Source organism: Musa acuminata, chromosome BXJ3-6, assembly GCF_036884655.1.
Source record: "Musa acuminata AAA Group cultivar baxijiao chromosome BXJ3-6, Cavendish_Baxijiao_AAA, whole genome shotgun sequence".
In the NCBI taxonomy this organism is placed as follows: Eukaryota; Viridiplantae; Streptophyta; class Magnoliopsida; order Zingiberales; family Musaceae; genus Musa; species Musa acuminata.
The window spans coordinates 8,596,564-8,619,353 of record NC_088354.1 but is presented as its reverse complement, the minus strand read 5'-3'; the positions used below and the strand labels follow the sequence as shown (position 1 = coordinate 8,619,353).

General features: G+C 40.3%; 3 protein-coding genes and 1 pseudogene across 4 annotated transcripts; 1 reads left to right on the top strand and 3 right to left on the bottom strand.

Annotated features, from left to right (window-relative positions):
• Positions 1-102: 102 nt before the first annotated feature.
• On the bottom strand, positions 103-4,772 carry LOC103988345 (uncharacterized; annotated as a pseudogene).
• Positions 4,773-6,216: 1,444 nt separating this feature from the next.
• Positions 6,217-8,582, top strand: LOC135639781 (cyclin-A3-1-like). The gene is made up of 8 exons (XM_065153686.1): positions 6,217-6,674; positions 6,753-6,985; positions 7,106-7,181; positions 7,279-7,355; positions 7,537-7,570; positions 7,684-7,833; positions 7,925-8,059; positions 8,172-8,582. Exons 1-8 carry the CDS (start codon positions 6,324-6,326, stop codon positions 8,241-8,243), a joined length of 1,128 nt encoding a protein of 375 aa, XP_065009758.1. The 5' UTR covers positions 6,217-6,323; the 3' UTR covers positions 8,244-8,582.
• A 1,470-nt stretch (positions 8,583-10,052) lies between these two features.
• Positions 10,053-15,171, bottom strand: LOC103987521 (GDP-Man:Man(3)GlcNAc(2)-PP-Dol alpha-1,2-mannosyltransferase). 2 transcript variants are annotated; one of them, XM_065156698.1, is made up of 8 exons: positions 14,625-15,171; positions 14,091-14,527; positions 13,516-13,802; positions 12,419-12,605; positions 11,337-11,405; positions 11,046-11,239; positions 10,584-10,693; positions 10,053-10,501 (listed from the first exon to the last, which is right to left on the bottom strand). In XM_065156698.1, exons 2-8 carry the CDS (start codon positions 14,391-14,393, stop codon positions 10,254-10,256), a joined length of 1,398 nt encoding a protein of 465 aa, XP_065012770.1. In that variant the 5' UTR covers positions 14,394-14,527; positions 14,625-15,171; the 3' UTR covers positions 10,053-10,253. The 2 variants fall into 2 exon arrangements, with proteins under 2 accessions (XP_065012770.1, XP_009404124.1); XM_009405849.3 differs by having other exon boundaries at positions 14,091-15,171.
• Positions 15,172-17,865: 2,694 nt separating this feature from the next.
• Positions 17,866-22,636, bottom strand: LOC135639864 (GDP-Man:Man(3)GlcNAc(2)-PP-Dol alpha-1,2-mannosyltransferase-like). Its single transcript, XM_065153840.1, has 7 exons — positions 22,182-22,636; positions 21,329-21,615; positions 20,232-20,418; positions 19,150-19,218; positions 18,859-19,052; positions 18,397-18,506; positions 17,866-18,314 (listed from the first exon to the last, which is right to left on the bottom strand). The coding sequence occupies exons 1-7, from the start codon at positions 22,482-22,484 to the stop codon at positions 18,067-18,069; spliced, it is 1,398 nt and encodes a 465-aa protein (XP_065009912.1). The 5' UTR covers positions 22,485-22,636; the 3' UTR covers positions 17,866-18,066.
• Positions 22,637-22,790: the final 154 nt, after the last annotated feature.

Below are 22,790 nucleotides of genomic sequence, written 5' to 3'. Positions count from 1 at the left end.
TCAGTCAAATGGTGGAAGAAGGTCCTCAGAAAGCTGCAAAAGTTTGACCTTGGGAAGATCCACAGATGAAAATTCCAATCAAGAGGCAGGCATTTCCAGATGGGCCGAAACAGATGAAATCTTCTTTTCACAGAACAGAATTCATAGGTTATGGTACATAAAGATCAACTGGTCGAGAAAGCGTAGTCGATCTTACAGAATTGTGCTCTCACAACATAAACAGACACTGAATTATTTCAAGGACCAAAAAATTTGACGTTATCATCTCGTATCTTGTGTTTCAGCAACAGGCCGCAGAGAAAATGGCTTAACATTTGCGAAAACGATCAGGGGGGGCATCGTCGACGACAAATTTTCGGCAATCTGGATAGCTTTTCGGGCTGCTCCTTTACGTATCTGATCTCCGCAGACAAATATGTCCAATTTGATCAATACATGGTATTCTATTTTTGTGAAGCTCGAAGATAATAATAGTAGCAGCAATCATTCGGATTTTTTGACAAAATGGAGCATATTACCCGAGGTTGCCATCTTGAGATAGGTCCTGATGTATGCGACCCACCGCCACATCATCTTTGTTGGATACCTGCAGTAAGGAGATCTCATCTCTGATTTAAATCATCAGCAAGGATTCAAATGGAGTGCAAAGGTGATGTGCAGTGATATTTGGATGGAAGTGCAATCAGTAGCAAATTTTATTTGTGGATTCTCCCAGTTTTAACATTAGTAAATGATAAAGGAAAAAAACTAACATCCAGTGGTGTAGGGAAGTGATTGGATTCACGGTCATCGACAACCACCACACCAGCAGCTCCCTCCAGAATGCGTCTAGCGGTATCCTATACATTCAAATTAGGTCAATAACAATTAAATGATTAAGTGCAAATGATAAGACCTGTCATCTAACAAAGCACTCAGTTTGAGATTGCCTTGTAACAACAGTCAGCTTCAAATGCTTGTCCTTGCCAACAAATGCTATATTTGTGCATACACATTTAGTAGTTATGCATATATATACTTCTAATCCTGAAGGTATACCTAAACACATCTATTCCAGTCAGTAGGTTTGACTATGATTCATGACCAAATTGAAGAGTATTTCAAGTTAAACAACCTCCAAAATAGTGCCAAGGGAATAACTTAAAAGAGCAAGAGATTGTAATGCTCACGCTATATGCATCTTTGCACTCAGATTCACACAAATCAGGAACAGTGTCGATGATGATCAGAATATGGCATATTCCTTAATGATTTAACTGGTGAGGTTACTGGTTGGACAACTTGCTAGTTTCATTGGAAGTATTTTTATGTCACTACAAAAATCAAGAATGACACTGATTATGGTCAACGTCATGGCATCCTTAAGCTCTTCGGATTAACGGTTGGAGAGCTTGCTCGTTTTACCTTCAAAAACCTTTCCTTTCCGAAACTAGGATGTATTGACCATGCATATCAACAGAGAAATAATGATTCTCTAATAATACAAATGTATGCCTTAGAGACTTGTTCAAGAAACCAATAGATCTAGAAGTCCGAGTTAGCCAGACCAGCTGCACTTCTTTACCACAACCATACTAGATAAATATGACTTAGAGGTTCACAAATTATAGTGGAATTTTCTTCACTATGTTGTCTTTCTTTCTATGCATGTTACTCCAACTGACCTCGTCAAGTGGCTTTTCGATTTGGAGGTTCACATTTTCAGCATGTGCATGCATCACAGGAACTCGTATGCAAGTTGCAGTCACTTTGACATCCATGTCATTCTGGAGAAAGGTATGCTTGGAAAATAAGGTGATCAAATATTTAATTAATACAAATCAAAGAAATTTGAGAAAAAAACTGAATACTTATAACAATTGATATGCAATTACCCAAAATTTTCTTGTTTCCTTCACCAATTTCATTTCCTCCTCATTATAGCCATTAGAAAAAACTGCTGCATTGTGTGAGAACAGATTCAATGCATACTGCACAAAGTGAGATTTAGAAGCATTAAAACTTAATCATTCCTCTGATCATGTCTTCAGATCAAGGTGGCATAAAGATTTTACAAGTAGGTTGTGTGCCTTCCAGGATCTATAAAGTAACGTAAGAAGAGTGTACATAAGGCTATCAGTTACAAGATGATTAGGTAAAGATTAATAAAGAAAAGAACACAAAAACACCTCATGAGTCTGCTGCATAGGCTCTTCCATCACTGCAGTGCCTGCACCGCTGGCTGCCTGATAGGTGCTGACAACCATCCTGACCACCTGCAGGATGCAGAAAGTCAAGCCAAAAAATATTAGGATGCATTATTCTTCCTGATCTTCAAAGAACGTTGTCTTAGCAATGTGAAAATGGATGCAGATTCCAATGACTGAAAGAAATATTAAAATTTGTAAGTCTATCAAACTCAGGTAACCCTGTAAGTGCTACATATTCAAAATATTAAAGGTTCTGGTGACATTCATAAACAAACTTCAATTGAGTTTAATAACCAGCAGGAAACCTTGAAGCCATGGCAAAATCGAACCTCTTCATGTTCATAGGAACCTTGACAAAGAAAACTGAGGAAAGATCAGCATAGTATGCCCGAAAAATAAAATATCCTTTCATGATCAGCTTCTGATTAATTGCATGCATCAGGTCCATAAGATATGAAAAACCAGAAACCAATCATGCAGTCAAGATTAAATTTTTTATGTAAACTTGATTACATCATTTGTACATGCAGTCAAGATTAAATGATGTACATCTTGTTCATTTGTACAAGCAAGTGAAAGCAGAAAAATTCACTCAGAATTTATTTACAATAAAGCTCTATAAATAATCAGGCAAACAGTATGTACAGAGACGACCATTCATCGCTTGTACACTAGCTTTCATAAGAGCACTGAAATTTAGCTAGTGAATTATCTTTACCCATATACAATTATATATCCACCACATGCAGGGTTTAACCACTTACAACTTACAGTAAGGCCTAAACATGGACCAATAATTATAATTTCTATCATGAATATTTTGTAATAGATCTAGGGCACATGCGTTAGTGTTCACCCCATAAGAACATCGAGTCTATGTCAAAAGGAGATCAAAATCTTTAAGCGCCTAATGTTTAAGAAGAATAGTCAACTTTTGAATGCATAATATAAGTATTAAAAACTGAATTTGTATATGAACTGATCACATATTGTGCTTCCAAATTCTAGTGCACCATAATTACATTACGTTAAAGTATATATTCAAAATAAACCAACTATGAATAAATAAAAACAATGATGTCATTTGTAACACTTTGATTAGTCTCACACCGAAAGCGGGCAAGACCAAGATTGACTTAAGGGTCAGATGAGTGTTGATAGACTAGTTATCCCATTAGGCCAGGTCCTGACAATTGGTATCAAAACTATCTTAAAATTGAGATATGGTAAAGGAGCTCGAGTCAGAGGACTCGTCATGGCGTGGAGTCACCACTGGATTATGACTCGCATACACCATGCTAGGGTTTGGTATGGACTATGTTGAGTCTTAATAAGGATGTCAAGTCCTTAACTGGAGGAGATCGAAAGTAGATAATATCAAGATTTGACTTATAAGGGTATGATGTATATACTATTATTAATTTAAGTCTAAGCATTTTGGACAATGCTTTGGGAACCAAACGATGATGGGTGTACTACCTATTAACCTAAGTCTAAGCATTTTGAGCAATAGTTGGGAGCCTAACGAAATTAATAAGCCGGTTATCCCGGGTCGTTACAGCATTCCTATAAATCCTCATCATGTTATTTGTTCCATCAAGGCAGATATCCATTCTATCAGGATATACAAATAATTAGCATCTTATAATTCCCGTTTCTGATGTTGATTATGAGCAAAGATAAATGTGGCTTTATAGTTCATAGCTAAGACCACAAAGAACGAACAAGATACAAACGAATGGAAGACGAAGCATGACCGACAGCGAAAAAGCCACACCAAGATTAGATTTTGATGAAGAGTGATAACCTTCGCATGGCGATGGAGGGGCGTAGCAGCCATCAAACAGACAATGGTGGAGCAATTAGGATTCGCAATGAGCGCCCCCTTCCCCGATCTCCCTTGTAGCTTTATATGGGCCATGGCCTCCGGGTTCCCAATCTCCCATGACCATCCGAAACGCCGAACTATTGTCCAACACGATCGATCCCCGCTCGACCGCCAGCGGGCCGAGCTCCTTGCTGATCGACCCGCCGGCGCTGAACAGGGCGATGTCGATCCCGTTGAAGCACTCCGGACGGAGCTCCTACTCGCGGTCCTCGAAGGTGAGGCGCTTCCCGGCGGACCGGCGGCTGGCGAGCAGGCGGATGTTCCGGTAGGGGAAGTCGCGGTCGGAAAAGACCCGGAGGAACTCCTGGCCGACGGCGCCTGTTACGCCCACCACCGCCACAGAGGGTCCATCCTCCCGGAGGCCCATGTGGACGGTGGTGGTGACCGGGGGAATGCGGACTCGGCTCCTGCTAGGCTTGGCGAAAGGAAGCGAAAGGGAAGGAGGAGGAGAACGGGGAGAAGAGGTGGTGGCGTTCAGCGGAGGTCGTTGCCTGCACTGTGGCTCGTTCGGGGCGGCGGGTTCGGCAGCGCAGACGGAGAGATGGAGGTGGAGGTAACTGCACCGCGCGTTTAAGGTTTCCGGTCACTTCGGTCTCGGGGAAACGCGGCCTGCAGATAACGTGAAGAACTGACAAACGCTAACGCCGTGAGTTAGGCCGGTGAGCATTAAACCAAATACAACGTACCTGATTCATTATATATAAATATATATGTATATATATATATATATATATATAATATGAGATAACTCACTCATTAATGTTAATAAACTTAAACAATCATTCCAGAATATCTATGTTCAAATTAACAATAATATATTCATCACTCTCTCATAAATCAATATTATTTTTTTATTCATCCTAATATGATAATAAATTAAGATATTACATCCTTATAAAAGAAAGTAGACTTTCTCATTCAATTTAAGAGAGTATCAAGATATAAACTTACTATATCCAAAAATAAATAAATAAATCTTTAATCAATAAAATAATATGATTATATATAATATTGCTTCCATAATAAGTTTGATCATAATCTTATCTTCGAAGGGTCATAAAATCAATATGGGATGAATCTATAATTATTCCTCATGCCAACTAGCAAGCGAGACAACTCCGATCTAACCAGATAATTGACTCATTAATTTTGTTAAATCTAAATCACTAATTTAAAATATTTAAACGTAAATTATTATATCCTTACAAGTTAATATAAGTTTTTGTTACTTTTAATATGGCACTAAAGCAAAGTGTTACAATATCATCTCATTTAAGGGCTTGATAGTATTATTAGGACTCGACTTGTCTCAAAATATGATCTTAGCATATTGCTCATGATGCCTAATTAGTGATGATTCTATACAATGACATGTGCTTCATTTGTAACTAACGAGCTTCTCATGGCTCAATACTTACTAAATCGACTCTATTATAATTATCATATGATAATTGACCAACTTTATTAAGTATAAACTATTAGCTTAAGAAAAAAATAAATATGATTTAATCATAGGATACTTAAAATCTGTTTATCAAATGTTACTGTTTAAATGCTCATACGATAAATTTATATATAAAACATTAGAGTGATGATGTATCTATCATACGTATTTATCAAAAAATCAAAATCTTATTCGATAAATTTTGTTTACTTATTAATATTTATAAAGAATTATCCTCACGCTACAGCTGTTGAGTAGCGAGACAATCTTGCCCACACGTCAATGGTAGGATGAATCCATCCTTACTACTTCCGGTGTGAGAACATGGCCAGGGTCGAGAACCAATCAACGGGTGTGGCGCGGACCGATCTGAATCCGATTGGACCGGGTTCAATCAATCGAGCTCCTTCAACGGTCCATAACCCGAGACGTAACGCCGTTTGCAAAGACAGTACCCTGGTCACGTGCGACGGCGGCCACTTGAGATGCCGAAAGCGGTTCGAGGGACCGATCCCGCCGCGAGCCGCTCCCAAATTTTCCCGTGTCCCCCAAACCCTCGATTCGAACTTTCGAATACGAAACGAATCCCCGCGAACCGCCGACCGCTCCCTCCTCCGTTTCCCCCTTCTCTTTCTTATTTTCGGGAATCGCTTCAAAAAATGGCGGACTTCCTTCCCCCCGTCGCACTTCCACTCGTCACCTCCTATATACAAGAACCCCCATCCCCTTCTCTCCGCCTCTCACCCCCCCCACCCCAAACCTACAGCCAGGCATAGAGTGAGCGAGAGGGGGGTCGGGATCCATGGCGGATAAGGAGAACTGCGCCCCTCGCCTCACCCGCGCGGCCGCCAAAAGGGCCGCCTCCGCCCAAGTCCCCAGTTCCCCCGCCCAGCCGCCGGCGAAGAGGAAGCGCGTGGCCCTCAGCGAGCTCCCCACCCTCTCCAATGTCGTCACCCTCGCCACGGCGGACCCCTCCACCCCTCCCCCTTCTAAGCTTAAATCGAAGCCCAGGAAGAAGGTGGAGGAGTCGGATGACCGGGAACTTGCTCGGGTTGAAGTTGCTACCTCGTCGGATGGTGGCTCCGACGTTGATGATCCGCAGATGTGTGCGCATTATGCGTCTGATATCTATCAGTACCTCAGATCAATGGAGGTTTGTCTTCGATTAGGGGTTTTTGGGGGGTAAAGATGTGGCCTTTTGGTTATGGTGTTTCTTTCGTGGGGTCTTTAGGTGGAGGCAAAGCGGAGGCCTTTGGCGAAGTACATGGAGACGGTTCAGAGCGATGTCACCGCCAATATGAGGAGCATTCTTGTGGATTGGCTGGTCGAGGTGGCGGAGGAATACAAGCTGGTCTCTGATACCCTACACCTCACCATCTCGTACATTGATCGGTTCCTTTCGTTCAATGCGATCAACAGGCAACGGCTGCAGCTCCTGGGGGTGTCCTCCATGCTCATTGCTTCGTACGTTCTGATGCGCTTTTCTTTGGTGAAATGATGAGCTCTGTTATTCCCTCCATTGTATTTGGGGTTGCATTTGATTTCTTCTGATTAAAGTTCTTGGCTTGGCATCAACCAATGCAGGAAATATGAAGAGATTAGCCCACCTAATGTGGAAGATTTCTGTTATATAACGGATAATACGTACACAAAGCAAGAGGTAGCTTTTGTTCATCTCTTCTTCGATCTGTTCCTTCTATCATCTCAATCGAAGCATATTGATGACTATTTGCCCCCTTCTTACCTTTGTCCATTAGGTGGTGAAAATGGAGAGTGACATCCTAAAGTTTCTGAGGTTTGAGATGGGCAATCCCACCATCAAGACTTTCCTGAGGTATGGTATCTTGCACCCCTTCTGATGCCCACTTAGCACGAAACTTTTCATTACATCACCCCATGACAGTCCCAAACAAAATGGTGATTGTAAAGAACGAGACTTGTCATGTGACATTGTACAGTGTAATCATATGGTGATTGATTACTCCCTAATTAAAGCTACTATTTCATTATTGTAGGCGATTCATACAGGCAGGTCAAGAAGATGGCAAAGTGAGTGTTTGTTCTTCTTTCATGCAATTGTTTCTTCCTTCCCCCTTTGATTATTCAGTACTGAAGTGTGGAATTATAGCTTCATCGCTCATGGTTTGCTTGACTTGATGCAGTACTCAAATCTGCAATTTGAGTTCTTGGGAAGCTACCTTGCGGAGTTGAGTTTGCTGGACTATGGCTGTGTTCAGTTCTTGCCATCAGTAATCGCAGCTTCTGCTGTTTTTGTTGCTAGATTCACACTTGATCCAAAAAGCAATCCTTGGGTAAGTCATTTTTACTTGAGAGTATTGGTTTGTAAGCATATTATTGTATGCTTATCTTTGAGATGTTAATCATTCTTTTACTTCTTTGCAGAACAAAAGATTGAAAGAGTGTACTGGTTACAATGTGTCTGATCTAAAGGAGTGCATTCATGCCATACTTGACTTACAGTTGAACAAAAAAGCATCCACCTTGTTGTCCATCAGAGATAAATACAAGCAGCACAGGGTAAATTTATCTTTCGTACCAGAGAGATTTTTTTTTTTTTTGTATAGATATTAGTATGACAATCTTTGTCCTTGTTGCATCTATCTGAACTTTGCCTTCTTCATTCTGACAGTTCAAGTGTGTGCCATCCCTGGTTCCTCCCACTGAGATTCCTGCAATCTACTTCAATGATCCCAAGTTGTAGTTTTCTGGGAAGAGTCATCGTGACTTTGTGGTAAATGAGATCCCTCCCTTGACTGCGAAGGAACATGAGACTTCAATCTGGCTTCTCCTAAGGATAACTCTGAAGCGCTCTGGATGTATCTAATGTCTTAATCAAAACATTGTGGACCTGATGCTCAAGAAGGCATCGAAACTTGCTGACTGCAGTTTTGCTGATGAAAAATACATGCTTTTTTGGAGGTAGGAAGAACAGACTTATGCTCAAGTTTTACCATGTAGGAACATAGGAAATACTGTGTATTCTGGTTCTCACATGATGACTTTGAAGACATGTAAGGTGCATATGGGTTGCTCATTTTGTTCAGGTTGAGCATATGAAGTTTGAGAATTTGCAATTAATATCAAAATATTTTGATTATGTCCTTGTGTGTGTGTGTGTGTGTGTATATATATATATATATATATATATATATATATATATATATATATATATATATATATATATATATATATATATATATATATATATATATATATATATATATATATATATTCTCATTGGCTTGGATCTCTTTATCATTTTGTCATGTGAGGTACATATTTGGTTGCTTTGCTTGAAGGTTGATTTCACAAAATAAGTGAGGAAAAAATCACTGTAAGCCCTGTTATGTTATCTGGTTGCTTATGGCTTTATGGTTGTAGTTGATGGTGATGGAGATTGACATCTAGCTCTTGGATGATCTATTAGAATGTCTTGTCTACAGTGTGGCCTCAAAATGAGGGTACATCTTATTAAGGACAATCATCTGATACAGTCAGCTGGTACAACTACAGACAAAGGAATCATAGTTTCCTCACTTATTTCACAAAATAAGTGAGGAAACCATGATCTTGTATATCTAAAAGCATTTCATCTTTTGAAGTTTAGTGTGCTTGAAAGGCATGGCATCACAGGTAGTAGTTTCTTCCCTAGAATTCACCACTGCTAATTTGGATGTCCTTGATGCACTAAATGTGCAATCAAATATATATCATGTATGAAACCATAGAACATTCAATATGAGCATCATTGTCAAGAGATTTTGTAGTGCAAAATGAGATTTTGCAATTATAATGAAATTGTTTTAACCATCAGATGATGCTATCAAGAACTGGCAAATGAGACAAGAATGATACCTATCTCATCTCTAAGTTAGCTTTTAGATCTCATTGACAGTGGTAATTAACTTGATATTGTAGGTGGTGTCTGGTTAATTATAGATGATTTCCCAGGCTCAGAAAGTTTGTATTTGAAAGGAGTCAAAAATAAGTTTCATGAAAGGAGTAAAAAGTTCTGCTTCCTAATGAAAATATCACATCAACACCAAATTCCAATGAAAGTATTCTACAAATATAGAAAATTCTTGCTAACCTCAGATACCTTGCCATCAAATATATTTAAATTTGAACATTAAGGGATCTCGTCAAACATACCCTCGATGCTAGTCTCGCACGTCCAAATCACTCAAGCTGAGACCACAAGAACCCAAATCAGAAGATCGAAATCGGGTCTGTAGATGCAAAAATGACTTGAAGCTTTAAAGGAGTGAGAAGAATCAACAGAGGAGATATGTGGATGACTGGAATAAGACAGCCTGCTGAAGAAGAGATGATATGGATGTGAAGTCTGCAATAATTCCAACAAGCTACATCAAAAAACCAGAATACCTGAAAGAACACAGGATTGTCAACATGCAGCTGCTATTTTGCTTCAGGCAAATTATACTACATCAACTGCAGCTGAAGCACAAAAGACTTGAGAAGAACAGAACTGTTGCTTTTATCCTCTGTGTAACTTCCAATTGCTAAGAATGTTTAACTAATAGTCATGGCAATTACAATGTTTAACTATGAAGTTACAGGATTTGTCAAAAGAAAAGATAACTTATCATATGTAACATAATTATCATATGTGGACCATGACACAATTTTAAGACACCTCTCTTATGGGAAAGAAAACCAAGTAAAAACACATAAGCCAATCGGTCTGAGTTCATGAAGAAGCTTTGGGTGCTAGGATAGGCTGAACTGCAGCCTCAAAGTCCTCGAAGAACTTTTGCTCTGAGAACCTTTGAGCTCGCTTTCTAGCAGCTGCGGCTATTGCAAGCCTTTCTGGCTCTGGCATCTTAAGTACCTTGAGAATAGCTTCAGCGTATTCCTCTTTGCTTGAAGCTAGAAAACCTGTTCGATGTCCGCCTTCATTTAACACTATATCCATCTTGGGACCTGCTGAATTATGGGCTGAATGGGAAGCACAATATTGTCAGTGGAACACACACCTTGCTCTGGGTAAACAGTATGATGAGAGCTTATATGCACTAACCAATTGGTATCACACCGGCTGCCATGTACTCTACAATGCTAATTCCAAAATGCTCATCTATCATGGAGTGGAGTCCTGCAACAGCACCTCCCAGAAGCTGGACTAGGTCCCTGTTTCAGTAAACAGCTCAAAGATACCTTGTGTCAATATGTCAAACAATAAATGAAATTATAATTTATGCACCAAAGATAGCATTAAGGCAATGCACTTAAGAGCATTAAGAAAATGTATTTCACATTCCTCTCAAAAGGGACTAAACATAAAAGTGCAGGCGTAAACATTCAAAGTATAGTAACACAAAGAGCATAGACTGTTAATAAAATATAGTACAAACAAATCTAGAGACTAAAAAGAGAATCCAAAACTTGAGATTGCCTAGCAACTAGGAATGATCAATAGTGCATGCCAAATACCATGTTCTGAAAAGAAATGAATTTAAACAAGCAGCGATGCAAATCAAACCTATACATAACATCCCTGTGGAACTCCACATAGTCATCAATACTTAGTTCCTTGGATCTGTGTTTGAGCTTCTGCAATCTTTCTTCATCCTGCTTATTTCGACAACTACCCACAAATAGGAGCTTTGGTCTAGGCAAGTCCTGGTCCAGTCTTCTAACAGCAAGTGCAAATGCCTCCAGCTGAAGGCCATGGGCCTTCACAAGAACCAAGTTGTACAAGAAATATTTCAGTATCAACCAATCATATGACTACTTGATGCATGCAAGTGATGAGAGCATTTACAAAAATTACCTTCTCCGGGCGAAATTGGGCAACGGATATAATCACAGGACTTCTAACTGGCCTTTCCAGTGGAAGCAACTGCTTGGACATTCAGGAGATTTTGTCATCAATGAGAGTAAATTGAATCTCTGCCAGTGAATGACTTTGTGAAGCTAGAAGATGGAAATAACTTGCTTGACATGCCCAAATTGCTAATTTTTTTTAAAAACAATTGCAGGTAACAAGACACATTTAGTTAAAAGGTGAAACATGAAAATTTTCAAAACATCCAAAGTTCACACAAAATTAGGCTGTGATGCATTTGACACTTGATTATTGTTCTTTGGCTCAACATAACTGTGCAGAGTAAATTCACGATATATAAATGCTTGTTTTTCCCCTTCATTTTCATTAATGTCTAGTTTTAGGAAGTTAGAAAGAGTCTCCTGGTTACACAATCTTAAACTGCAGAATGATGTTGGTCTTTCAATGTGTCACCTATAGGTTCCTTTCATGTCAAATTGCTTTGGCCAGAAATCCACACCAACCGACTGAAAACTTTTGTCAAATCCCCAAGGAGATTTTTGAAGTTCAATTGGGACATAATGTCAATCACATATTGAGGAGGAAGAACTATAATATGAATTCCACAGGAGTAAGAAAGATTTATTAGAATATCACTCCCCACAAATGTATTCTAGATTGACATGCTTATGTCAATCACTTAAAACATGATTGCCACACACAATAGTTGAATCTTCACCGAAGAGGGCATACCGAATGCAGGAGGCTCCGGCCAATGCGGGGTCTGAGAAGGGTCAATGTACGCAGCCTTACCTTTAAATATTTAAAGAAGTTGTTCCCATGACAATAGTTGAATCTTCACTATCAATACAAAATTTACCATGATATAAGGATCTTAGTGACTAAATTATCTATTACTTGTTCATTTACGTTCTTACCTATAAACTTCAATGAACAAAAAAAAAGTTTTGCAACAGAAAAACTTGATAAGTCAAACTTATACTGGCATTAGAAGATCCAGAAGTTAAAAGATAACAGAGGATTAGAGAAGCTTGGAAAAAATAAGCAGAACCTGAGAAATTATATACCTGAAGAGATGAAGTATCACAGGGAGGGTATACTCTCTTAATGCGTCGAGGAATCTTCCACAGACCCTCTATATGTGATCTGGTCCATGAGGAGTTCACCATTGCAAGATGTGCAGAAGATCCCACCAACCCATACAACCAACTGAATAATGTATAGTACACAACCTTACACCGGGATAGCAGCATGCTGCCTCGCAAGCAAAAAAAAAATAAGATGATTAGTTGCATCAAAGGAAAAAAAAATTGCTGCTCAAACCATTTCTTAGAGAACCCTGTAAATTATATATTAAAATTTTTAGATTAGTACCCACATGATCCTTTGGACACAACTAATTCTTGTTTTCCACTCCCGTGGATGAGGTCATAATATTGATACTCATGTTTCAAAGGATCATGTGGGTACTAATCTAAAAATTTTAATATATAATTTACAGGATCATGTGAGTACTGCCACCTAAAGACTAGGAAAGTTTTTATATAATGGACACAACTAATTCTTGTTTTCCACTCCCGTGGATGAGGTCATAATATTGATACTCATGTTTCGTTGTATAAAAACTTTCCTAGTCTTTAGGTGGCAGTAATGGATGCAAACACATGACCTGCTTACATCACAAAATAATTACTGGGGAAAAGCATGATATGGAGTAAAAGAAACAAATGACCAAGTTCTTCATAACATGCTCATAGTTGCTAAAAATACTCTCAATGCTGTTAAATAAATCATGTCATTTCATCATGCAGTTCCTAGACAATAATCGTAGTGGATAAACTGGAACTTGTGCATCCAGATTCAGTGCTGAAAGTGTGGGCATCAACAAAAGATCTTTGGGATCATTAAGCATCATTACCAAAAACAACAACTTGCAAATGAAACTGTAGGATGATACTTTTTGTAAACCAACATAAGCTTACAATTAGCATAGGACACCAAATGCACAGATATGGTTAATACTAGCTCATGAACAAGATCAAGGACAATGTTCTAAGATGAACTAATTCTTATATACAACTACAACTTATAAAAATTAAAGATATAGGACGCGACTTCATCAACTATCAACTCAAGATACTACATGGCTCATATGCAAAAATACCTGCTGGCAATTAGAGCATCATTATTATACATTGAGCTTTGCTGGAGAACACGAGAAACCATATCCGAACTGATGGTTGGATAATGAGTATAGCAAATAACTTTACACCCAAAAATCCGAGCAAGCGGGTATGTAAAAGCATAGCCACTAGTATCAAAATAGAACTGAGGCGTGAATTTGCGGAGAGCTTCCCATGAAAGATACACTGAACCAAGACTTTGTCCAATCATAGTAAAATGAGGATATGTGTGTTCTTCAATCCACTTCCTTCTATACAAACGGACAACCTAAAAGTGCAGATTGGGGATTTAATAAAAAAGATGTAATTAACCTTTAATGAGAAAAACAAAAACCAGCTAAAGTTACACAGAATTGACCTTTCCTTCTTATGAAATCTAGACCAGGAATTTTAAGCACTTGAAAAGCAACTTATGTAACGACAACAACTACTATGAATTCACTATATTTTTTAATTTCATTGCTCGAAAGTAAAAGCACTAAGCAGCACAACATCCTGACCAATTTCACAACATAAGATACTAGTCATGCTGTCATAAAGAGGGAACAGGGGCTACCTGAGGGGGGCGAAGCAGCTTGACACCGAACCGATCGAGGGCGCGGGCGGACAGGCTCTGAGGGGAGGCGTCGTCACCAGTGAAGACGGCGCAGTCGAGATCGGGGTTCTCCTCCTGCACGGCCTTGACGGCGCACCACAGGACCCTCTCCCCGCCGCCGCCGTCAATGGTGTAGGGATGGAAGAAACCCGCCGCCCTCCGCCTCCCCCGTCGTCCCGAGATCACCGCTGCGGCGGCGGAGAAGACCAATAGGGACAGAAGGGAAGAGGTTAAGGTCGACAACAGGAATGCCCAAAGCGACATTTTGGTCGCGCTTCGACACACTTCGCGGCTGGATTTGGGTTCTTGTATACGTCAACCAGTGATTTAAAAAGCGCTAGGCGCCAAGGTCCACAAACGCCCGAGGCGCTAGGCGCTCGCCCGAGCGAAGCGAGGCGCTAAAATATAAAAATATATAATATAATTAATAATTTCAAATAAATAAAAATTAACAACATTAAAATCAAAATAATATATTATTAATCTATTAACAACAAATTAATCATCGAGGAAGCAGCGGCGAGCGGCGGCAGCAACAGCGGCGAGCGGCGGCAACAGCAGCGGCGAGCGGCGGCAACAGCAGCGGCGAGCGACGGCAGCGACAGCGGGAAAGGGAAAGGGAGCGGAAGGCACGAGCAGCGAGAGGGCTCGCGGGAGGCGCGAGCAGCGGGAGGGCTCGAGGGAGGCGCGAGCAGCGGGAAGGCTTGCGGGAGGGCTCGCAGGAGGCGCGAGCAGCGAGAGGGCTCGCGGGAGGCGCGAGCAGCGAGAGGGCTCGCGGGAGGCGGGAGCAGCGGGAGGGCTCGAGAGAGGCGCGAGCAACGGGAAGGCTCGCGGGAGGCGCGAGCAGCGAGAAGGCTCGCGGGAGGCGCGAGCAGCGAGAAGGCTCGCGGGAGGCGCGAGCAGCGACAGCGGCGAGCAGCGGGAAGGCTCGCGGGAGGCGCGAGCAGCGACAGCGGCGAGCAGCGGTAGCGGGAGCAGGAGCGACGAGCAGCGAGATCGCGATCGGGATCGGGATCGGCAGCGGTATCGGCGGCAGGTTAGGGTTGGGTAAGGGTTAGGGTTGGGGTATATCGGTTTAGTTGGTTCGATTGAACCAACTAACAACCGAACCAGACCTAAAAATCTGGTTCGGTCGCCTGGTTTAACCCAGGCGCTCGCCCGAAGCGCCCGACGCCTGGGCTCGGGCGAGCGCCTAGGCGGCGCCTCTTTGAAGTGAGGCGCCTGGACATGAAGCGAGGCGCTCGGGCCTCGCCTCGCCCGAGCGCCTAGGCGAGCGCCCGAGCGCCTATTGAAATCACTGACGTCAACCGGTCACGTAGCTCGTGACCGGTTACAGCCGGTGACCCACCCCATTGGTTCCTCACACGAGTAACTGGACGACCCGAGCCCGACTGAATCAGTCTAACAGAATCACGCCACGTAAACCCTAGAGACGGGTGGGTGATGTGAAAATTTTATCCTATCACGATAACAGTACGAGCATGAGGATAATTTGGTGCAACCACAAAGCTGCAATACTGATCGAACTAAATCCAAGAATTTAAATATCGATCTGATATGATATTAATGCCGATAATCAATCAACATCAGTAACTGAAACGCCGTTGTCAGACTCAGCCAAACCCTGGCTACATCTAGGGCACATATATTAAAGCAAGGCAGCAGCCCACTAGGGACTTCAAATCGCCAAGTTTACTACCGAGGCAAAGCAGACGTCACAAAAGATGGGAGATACAAAACGTTCTGTTAAAAGACAAGCTCTAGGAAAATAATAAGATCAAAATAATATTATTATTATTTCTACAAGCACTCGCCTCAGAAAATTTCGTTAAAAGAAAAACCATTTTTAAGCCAATACATAAATTACCAATCGACGCACCAAAGCAGGACTTTTTTACTCTTGGAATAAGGGCCAAATGAACAAAGAGTGACCATCCAACATTCTTTCGAGTCCCAAAGAATCTCTTGCATACTAAATAAGATTAACTTAGATTCATGAGGCCAAGAACTACTTGGGGCCAATGTCCTTGAGAGCACAGATCTGTTCTTCACCCATAGCAGACATCATAGTGACAACCAGATCTTTCCCCTCCCCAAATCCATCTTTGATCTGTCAGTGAATTCAAATGGCACAACATAAACAATCTGTCAAACTTTATGGAAATCCTCCTTTAGGATAACATATAAATAATAGGTTGACGTAGAACCAAGAAGGAATATACTTCAATACAATCCGCTTCAACTAAAAATGGTTTACATTACAAATAACATCCATCATAAATTGCGATATAGGTTTCTAGGCTGTCACATAGGTTTAACATTTGGCTGCAACATGATGCATGCCAAATAAAATTTATCTAATATGTATATATGTATGTGTGTGTATGTATATTCACATTGGCCTGGATCTCTCTTATCATTTTGTCATGTGAGGTACATATTTTTCTCATTGGCCTGGATCTCTCTTATCATTTTGTCACGTGAGGTACATATTTAGTTGCTTTGCTTGAAGGTTGATTTCACAAAATAAGTGAGTAAAAAATCACTGTAAGCCCTGTTATGTTATCTGGTTGCTTATGGATTTATGGTTGTAGTTGATGGTGATTGATTCCTATAGCAGGTAGAGTCTGTGGACATCCAGCTCTTGGATGATCTATTAGAACGTCTTGTCTACAATGTGGCCCCAAAATGAGGGTACATCTTATTAAGGACAATCATCTGATAGGGTCAGCTGGTACAACTACAGGCAAAGGAACCATAGTTTCCTCACTCATTTAACAAAATAAGTGAGGAAACCATGATCTTGTATATCTAAAAGCATTTCATCTTTTGTAAGTTTAGTGTGCTTGAAAGCAATGGCATCACAGGTAGTAGTTTCTTCCCTAGAATTCACCGCTGCTAATTTGGATGTCCTTGATGCACTAAATGTGCAATCAAATATATATCATGTATGAAACCATAGAACATTCAATATGAGCATCATTGTCGAGAGATTTTGTAGTGCAAAATGAGATTTTGCATTTATAATGAAATTGTTTTAACCATCAGATGATGCTATCAAGAACTAGCAAATGAGACAAGAATGATACATTGTTGTATCAAGAACATAAATGTATAGCTCCTGCTCCTATCTCATCTCTAAGTTAGCTTTTAGATCTCATTGACAGTGGTAATTAACTTGATATTGCAGGTGGTGTCTGGTTAATTATAGATGATTTCCCAGGCTCAAAAAGTTTGTATTTGAAAGGAGTCAACAATAAGTTTTATGAAAGGAGTAAAAAGTTCTGCTTCCTAATGAAAATATCACATCAACACCAAATTCCAATGAAAGTATTCTCCAAATATAGAATATTCTTGCTAACCTCAGATACCTTCCCATCAAATATATTTAAATTTGAACATTAAGGGATCTCGTCAAACATACCCTCGATGCTAGTCTCGCACGTCCAAATCACACAAGCTGAGACCACAAGAACCAAAATCAGAAGATTGAAATCGGGTCTGTAGATGCAAAAATGACATGACTGGAATAAGACTGCCTGCTGAAGAAGAGATGATATGGATGTGAAGTCTGCAATAATTCCAACAAGCTACATCAAAAAACCAGAATACCTGAAAGAACACAGGATTGTCAACATGCAGCTGCTATTTTGCTTCAGGCAAATTATACTACATCAACTGCAGCTGAAGCACAAAAGACTTGAGAAGAACAGAACTGTTGCTTTTATCCTCTGTGTAACTTCCAATTGCTAAGAATGTTTAACTAATAGTCATGGCAATTACAATGTTTAACTATGAAGTTACAGGATTTGTCAAAAGAAAAGATAACTTATCATATGTAACATAATTATCATATGTGGACCATGACACAATTTTAAGACACCTCTCTTATGGGAAAGAAAACCAAGTAAAAACACATAAGCCAATCGGTCTGAGTTCATGAAGAAGCTTTGGGTGCTAGGATAGGCTGAACTGCAGCCTCAAAGTCCTCGAAGAACTTTTGCTCTGAGAACCTTTGAGCTCGCTTTCTAGCAGCTGCGGCTATTGCAAGCCTTTCTGGCTCTGGCATCTTAAGTACCTTGAGAATAGCTTCAGCGTATTCCTCTTTGCTTGAAGCTAGAAAACCTGTTCGATGTCCGCCTTCATTTAACACTATATCCATCTTGGGACCTGCTGAATTATGGGCTGAATGGGAAGCACAATATTGTCAGTGGAACACACACCTTGCTCTGGGTAAACAGTATGATGAGAGCTTATATGCACTAACCAATTGGTATCACACCGGCTGCCATGTACTCTACAATGCTAATTCCAAAATGCTCATCTATCATGGAGTGGAGTCCTGCAACAGCACCTCCCAGAAGCTGGACTAGGTCCCTGTTTCAGTAAACAGCTCAAAGATACCTTGTGTCAATATGTCAAACAATAAATGAAATTATAATTTATGCACCAAAGATAGCATTAAGGCAATGCACTTAAGAGCATTAAGAAAATGTATTTCACATTCCTCTCAAAAGGGACTAAACATAAAAGTGCAGGCGTAAACATTCAAAGTATAGTAACACAAAGAGCATAGACTGTTAATAAAATATAGTACAAACAAATCTAGAGACTAAAAAGAGAATCCAAAACTTGAGATTGCCTAGCAACTAGGAATGATCAATAGTGCATGCCAAATACCATGTTCTGAAAAGAAATGAATTTAAACAAGCAGCGATGCAAATCAAACCTATACATAACATCCCTGTGGAACTCCACATAGTCATCAATACTTAGTTCCTTGGATCTGTGTTTGAGCTTCTGCAATCTTTCTTCATCCTGCTTATTTCGACAACTACCCACAAATAGGAGCTTTGGTCTAGGCAAGTCCTGGTCCAGTCTTCTAACAGCAAGTGCAAATGCCTCCAGCTGAAGGCCATGGGCCTTCACAAGAACCAAGTTGTACAAGAAATATTTCAGTATCAACCAATCATATGACTACTTGATGCATGCAAGTGATGAGAGCATTTACAAAAATTACCTTCTCCGGGCGAAATTGGGCAACGGATATAATCACAGGACTTCTAACTGGCCTTTCCAGTGGAAGCAACTGCTTGGACATTCAGGAGATTTTGTCATCAATGAGAGTAAATTGAATCTCTGCCAGTGAATGACTTTGTGAAGCTAGAAGATGGAAATAACTTGCTTGACATGCCCAAATTGCTAATTTTTTTTAAAAACAATTGCAGGTAACAAGACACATTTAGTTAAAAGGTGAAACATGAAAATTTTCAAAACATCCAAAGTTCACACAAAATTAGGCTGTGATGCATTTGACACTTGATTATTGTTCTTTGGCTCAACATAACTGTGCAGAGTAAATTCACGATATATAAATGCTTGTTTTTCCCCTTCATTTTCATTAATGTCTAGTTTTAGGAAGTTAGAAAGAGTCTCCTGGTTACACAATCTTAAACTGCAGAATGATGTTGGTCTTTCAATGTGTCACCTATAGGTTCCTTTCATGTCAAATTGCTTTGGCCAGAAATCCACACCAACCGACTGAAAACTTTTGTCAAATCCCCAAGGAGATTTTTGAAGTTCAATTGGGACATAATGTCAATCACATATTGAGGAGGAAGAACTATAATATGAATTCCACAGGAGTAAGAAAGATTTATTAGAATATCACTCCCCACAAATGTATTCTAGATTGACATGCTTATGTCAATCACTTAAAACATGATTGCCACACACAATAGTTGAATCTTCACCGAAGAGGGCATACCGAATGCAGGAGGCTCCGGCCAATGCGGGGTCTGAGAAGGGTCAATGTACGCAGCCTTACCTTTAAATATTTAAAGAAGTTGTTCCCATGACAATAGTTGAATCTTCACTATCAATACAAAATTTACCATGATATAAGGATCTTAGTGACTAAATTATCTATTACTTGTTCATTTACGTTCTTACCTATAAACTTCAATGAACAAAAAAAAAGTTTTGCAACAGAAAAACTTGATAAGTCAAACTTATACTGGCATTAGAAGATCCAGAAGTTAAAAGATAACAGAGGATTAGAGAAGCTTGGAAAAAATAAGCAGAACCTGAGAAATTATATACCTGAAGAGATGAAGTATCACAGGGAGGGTATACTCTCTTAATGCGTCGAGGAATCTTCCACAGACCCTCTATATGTGATCTGGTCCATGAGGAGTTCACCATTGCAAGATGTGCAGAAGATCCCACCAACCCATACAACCAACTGAATAATGTATAGTACACAACCTTACACCGGGATAGCAGCATGCTGCCTCGCAAGCAAAAAAAAAAAAAGATGATTAGTTGCATCAAAGGAAAAAAAAATTGCTGCTCAAACCATTTCTTAGAGAACCCTGTAAATTATATATTAAAATTTTTAGATTAGTACCCACATGATCCTTTGGACACAACTAATTCTTGTTTTCCACTCCCGTGGATGAGGTCATAATATTGATACTCATGTTTCAAAGGATCATGTGGGTACTAATCTAAAAATTTTAATATATAATTTACAGGATCATGTGAGTACTGCCACCTAAAGACTAGGAAAGTTTTTATATAATGGACACAACTAATTCTTGTTTTCCACTCCCGTGGATGAGGTCATAATATTGATACTCATGTTTCGTTGTATAAAAACTTTCCTAGTCTTTAGGTGGCAGTAATGGATGCAAACACATGACCTGCTTACATCACAAAATAATTACTGGGGAAAAGCATGATATGGAGTAAAAGAAACAAATGACCAAGTTCTTCATAACATGCTCATAGTTGCTAAAAATACTCTCAATGCTGTTAAATAAATCATGTCATTTCATCATGCAGTTCCTAGACAATAATCGTAGTGGATAAACTGGAACTTGTGCATCCAGATTCAGTGCTGAAAGTGTGGGCATCAACAAAAAATCTTTGGGATCATTAAGCATCATTACCAAAAACAACAACTTGCAAATGAAACTGTAGGATGATACCTTTTGTAAACCAACATAAGCTTACAATTAGCATAGGACACCAAATGCACAGATATGGTTAATACTAGCTCATGAACAAGATCAAGGACAATGTTCTAAGATGAACTAATTCTTATATACAACTACAACTTATAAAAATTAAAGATATAGGACGCGACTTCATCAACTATCAACTCAAGATACTTCATGGCTCATATGCAAAAATACCTGCTGGCAATTAGAGCATCATTATTATACATTGAGCTTTGCTGGAGAACACGAGAAACCATATCTGAACTGATGGTTGGATAATGAGTATAGCAAATAACTTTACACCCAAAAATCCGAGCAAGCGGGTATGTAAAAGCATAGCCACTAGTATCAAAATAGAACTGAGGCGTGAATTTGCGGAGAGCTTCCCATGAAAGATACACTGAACCAAGACTTTGTCCAATCATAGTAAAATGAGGATATGTGTGTTCTTCAATCCACTTCCTTCTATACAAACGGACAACCTAAAAGTGCAGATTGGGGCTTTAATAAAAAAGATGTAATTAACCTTTAATGAGAAAAACAAAAACCAGCTAAATTTACACAGAATTGACCTTTCCTTCTTATGAAATCTAGACCAGGAATTTTAAGCACTTGAAAAGCAACTTATGTAACGACGACAACTACTATGAATTCACTATATTTTTTAATTTCATTGCTCGAAAGTAAAAGCACTAAGCAGCACAACATCCTGACCAATTTCACAACATAAGATACTAGTCATGCCGTCATTTATGCGGATGGTTCTCAAATATATACTTTAAAAGACTTTCATCAGGCTCATTAAGAAAACCCTAAAATCTCTTTTAAACTATTCATACTTAAACAAGAGTCCAATCGCGAAACTCGAAAGCGATATATATCTCTGCAAAACCAACAAAAGGGACAACCCCAACCATAGCATGATCCAACGCGAACCAAAGGTGTTGGATCTGGAAACGTAAACCAAAGGGATTGGATTGAAAGAAAAGCACCAGATTTCGATTCGGATGCCAAATTCAGCATAAACTAAAGAGGGAACAGGGGCCACCTGAGGGGGGCGAAGCAGCTTGACACCGAACCGATCGAGGGCGCGGGCGGACAGGCTCTGAGGGGAGGCGTCGTCACCAGTGAAGACGGCGCAGTCGAGATCGGGGTTCTCCTCCTGCACGGCCTTGACGGCGCACCACAGGACCCTCTCCCCGCCGCCGCCGTCAATGGTGTAGGGATGGAAGAAACCCGCCGCCCTCCGCCTCCCCCGTCGTCCCGAGATCACCGCTGCGGCGGCGGAGAAGACCAATAGGGACAGAAGGGAAGAGGTTAAGGTCGACAACAGGAATGCCCAAAGCGCCATTTTGGTCGCGCTTCGACACACTTCTCGGCTGGATTTGGGTTCTTGTATACGTCAACCGGTCACGTAGCTCGTGACCGGTTACAGCCGGTGACCCACCCCATTGGTTCCTCACACGAGTAACGGGACGACTCGAGCCCGACTGAATCAACGCAGGTAATTCTCACAGGTACGTCGCTTCTCGCTGGACGGGTCACCCATATAGTCTAACAGAATCACGCCACGTAAACCCCAGACGGGTGGGTGATGTGGAAATTTTATCCTATCACGACAACAGTACGAGCATGAGGATGATTTGGTGCAACCACA